General features: G+C 49.4%; 1 protein-coding gene across 1 annotated transcript; it reads right to left on the minus strand.

Annotated features, from left to right (window-relative positions):
• Nucleotides 1-1,220: 1,220 nt before the first annotated feature.
• Nucleotides 1,221-1,899, minus strand: LOC123152219 (protein GLUTAMINE DUMPER 6). The gene has a single exon (XM_044571823.1). The coding sequence runs from the start codon at nt 1,758-1,760 to the stop codon at nt 1,392-1,394; it is 369 nt and encodes a 122-aa protein (XP_044427758.1). The 5' UTR covers nt 1,761-1,899; the 3' UTR covers nt 1,221-1,391.
• Nucleotides 1,900-3,367: the final 1,468 nt, after the last annotated feature.

Raw genomic sequence — 3,367 nt, forward strand, 5'->3', positions numbered from 1 at the left:
CCCTCAATCTCAATCCTCAGATCATAGCTCATACCCTCATAAACCCAGCCTAAGAAGCACGGTACCGCATCCACATCCAGAACTCCCACACGCATACGTGCAATGCCATGCATGCGAGTAAAAGGCATATCGACCTCCAGAGTCTTTCCAATAAGAGATCCCAGGCTCCAAGTCTCCAAGAAGTCATTAAGCGGTTCCGAGGGTAGCCCAAAAAAACTGACCCAAATCTGAACAAGCGGAAGTCCCACCGGATCATTGCGCTTCCACTCATCAAACTCAAGAATACAAGCACTGCCAGGAACTGTACACATACCAAACTCATTAATCTTGTCTAGATCAAACTTCGTAGGATAGTCAACCTTAAACATCGTCTCATCAATCCGAACGAGAGCCCACTGAAAAGAGCTAGAGACCAATCTCTTAAGTTGCAGAATAACTTGGTCCTCCGAAAGAGAGCCCTTAGTCACTCGAATGATGTCGGTTCTAGCATTCTCCAGCCATGGTCTACAAGATCTCATCGTTGGTGTCTCAAAGAACATAAGTTTTTCATCACATACACCATAAAAGTTCACCAAAGGCTTAGGAGCTGACAAAAGGGGGCAAGTTTCCTCATGTTTCGGTCTCAAGCAAATATCACAAAGCTCCGTCGTACAACCAACCGCATAGTGCCCTGGTTCTCCACAACGATAACAATAGATCTTACATATAGTGCGGTGGAAGAATATATGTTCGTAGTACCATCAGAAGCCTAGGGAGGTATTGGTTGTTGTGTGTGTGCGAAATTGCTGTTCATGACGTTTAATTCACCTACTACATGTTAATAGTTGCTAGAATTATGACTTACGGAGTATGTTCTAAAATTAATCATGAAATTCGCTTAATTTTTCAACGGAAACCGAAAGTTCACTGTGCGCAAACCGGCGGTGACAATTTACGGCAATCGTGTAAAGCTCCGTCATTTCGCACAAACTCGTAATGCTTATCACTTTGTGTCATTGTTGCCAGCAGATCAATCTGGGTCAGCATTGGAGAGTGGTTCTCTCATTGTTGATGGTTTGTGGTTAATGCTTGGTGACTCATCGTTGAGATTTACCACTACGAGAGAGACAGAGTCCCAGCATGACGACGACATGGGAGTAGTTAATACCACCCACCCAAACGAGAATCGTGGAAATTTGTGAGTGAAAAATCGAACTGGAGAGCAGGCAAAACGCAAGCAATGCAAAGCCGGAACTTCATTCGCTTTCACAGATCTCAACGCCGCCGGGCGCTAACGTCGTGAACGACTACTACATACTACCGACAAAATTACTTAGGATAAATCCTAGAAATCTGATTGATGAACAAAATTGGTCCCGAGTCCCGCAGGCACACGGGCGCGGCGCGCGCGCTTAGACCGCGTCCGCCTGGCGTGGCGGCTCGATGGCATCAGGGAACGCGAACGGCCTGGCGCTGGCGAGGAAGGACGGCAAGTCGTCGCCGGCCATGATGACGACGACCTTGGGCTCCCTGTCGAGCGGCACCATCCCGCGCGCCGACGCCTCCTCGGCGGCGCTCCCCCGCCGCGACGAGCCCGACGGCTTGCGGCGCGTGCAGACGAGCACGAGCAGCGCCACGGCGATGAGCCCCATCATGAGCGTGAAGCCCAGGAAGAGGTACGGCGTCGGCGTCCTCCAGAACGCCGGGTGCGCGCCGTGGCCGGCCGCCGCCGGAGCCCCGGCGACTCCCACCAGCGCCTCGCCTTCTCTGATCGGCCTCATGATGGATGATGAATCACACGGATGTCGATCCCTCTCCCTCTTATCTCTCTCTTTCTCTTCCTCTTCCTCTTCCTCTTTCTCTCTCTGATCTGCGGGAGTGCGTACAGAGTGGTTTCTCGCTTGTTCTGTGTGGCTGTGACGACTGCCTGGGTGGGAGAGGAGGGGGAAGGGAGGCGGTATTTATAGGTGGCGCGCGGGGGGGTGGGGTGAGAAAAGAAACCGCTCGGCGCGGCGCGGCGCGATGGAGCTTTGCTTTGGTTTGCTTGCCAGCTCTGCTCTGGCTGCCTCCCCCAGGTGCTGCTACTGCTGCTGCTGGGTTTGGTTGGGTTGGGTTGGGTTTGGCGTCTCTTTTCTGTTGCTGCGGCCGCTAGCACAGTAACATCTACAGTACTCCTACAGCCGCTGGGTTTTGGCCGCTTGGATGGTGGGACCTGGTTTTAGCCTTTGGATAAAAACCGAATTCTTTGGATAAAAATAATTCGGTGTACTACAATTAATTTCTGTGACTTATCCAAGGTTCTGGAACTTTCTGCAAAAATCTGTGGCAGTGGCAGAGAACGCCGAGGCAGTGGCAGAGTTCAACAGAACTTCGGATGGAGGAGATTCAGTGAACCTATCCATGTGGAGATTAAACGCATGCTTTCGGCAAAAAAAGAAGACAATGCATGCTTGCCCGGCAAGGCGGCAACTGAACTTGGTTCAGAGGAGGCATGGTCCACGCCTTGTTGAGCCTAGACACATTTGCAGGCTGGAACAAACGACGGCGGCGTGGCGACAGCGCCATGATCTCCAACTTTGTACTGCGCTGACAGCTGTACGTGCGACGGAGCAGTTGCGTTCTCAATGCCGGCGCGTACTGTTGAGTTTCTAATTAAGCCCATGCAGGCACTGCTGGGCTGGGCGGCTTGAAGATCAGATCGGTGGAGCGAGCAATACTACTCGTAGACAGGGCGACGGAGGTTCAGCGAACCTTGCCGTGTCGTCGACCGTCGACGAACCTGGTCCAGGGGGTGGGGATGATTCGTGTATGCGCCGCTTGGTGGCTGTCAGACTAGTCACGATGGGAGTAACTTTAGTAGTAACATCAAGTCAAACTCAATAAATTTGTTTAGTATATGGCAATGAGTTCATGAGAAGAGAGGTAGAGGGTGTTTGTTTTTAAAGACTTATTGGTTTAGGGATTTAAAATAGTTCCTATAAGTCCCATCTAAACCAAACAGGAGGGACTTATAAAGACTTAAAGTGGACATTTGGAATTTATGAAATAAGACTTTTAAGAAGGGATTTATAGGGACTTATAGTTATAATGTGATCTTTTAGTCCATGTTAAGTCCCAGGAACCAAACATGTAGGGACTTTTTAGGGAATTGAGACTTATAAGTTGGGACTAAAAAAAGTCCTAAGATTTATGAACCAAACATGGTCGTAGTTTGAATAACTTAGCTAGTTACTCTAACATCACATGTCCCAATACAATATGAGTCTATAACCTAATAAATGAAGCTTTGCATGTTACCACACTTATATTACTACCCACTATGAAGGTAATAATATAGTCTAGGGATATGTGTATGTTACCGGTGTATGTTACTCCCCATCGTGGCTAG

Source organism: Triticum aestivum, chromosome 7A (assembly GCF_018294505.1).
Source record: "Triticum aestivum cultivar Chinese Spring chromosome 7A, IWGSC CS RefSeq v2.1, whole genome shotgun sequence".
Lineage (NCBI taxonomy): Eukaryota > Viridiplantae > Streptophyta > Magnoliopsida > Poales > Poaceae > Triticum > Triticum aestivum.

What these genes read in the sequence shown, in the direction of transcription:
- LOC123152219 (XM_044571823.1), bottom strand. Translation starts at nt 1,760, where the DNA reads ATGAGGCCGATCAGAGAAGGCGAGGCGCTGGTGGGAGTCGCCGGGGCT.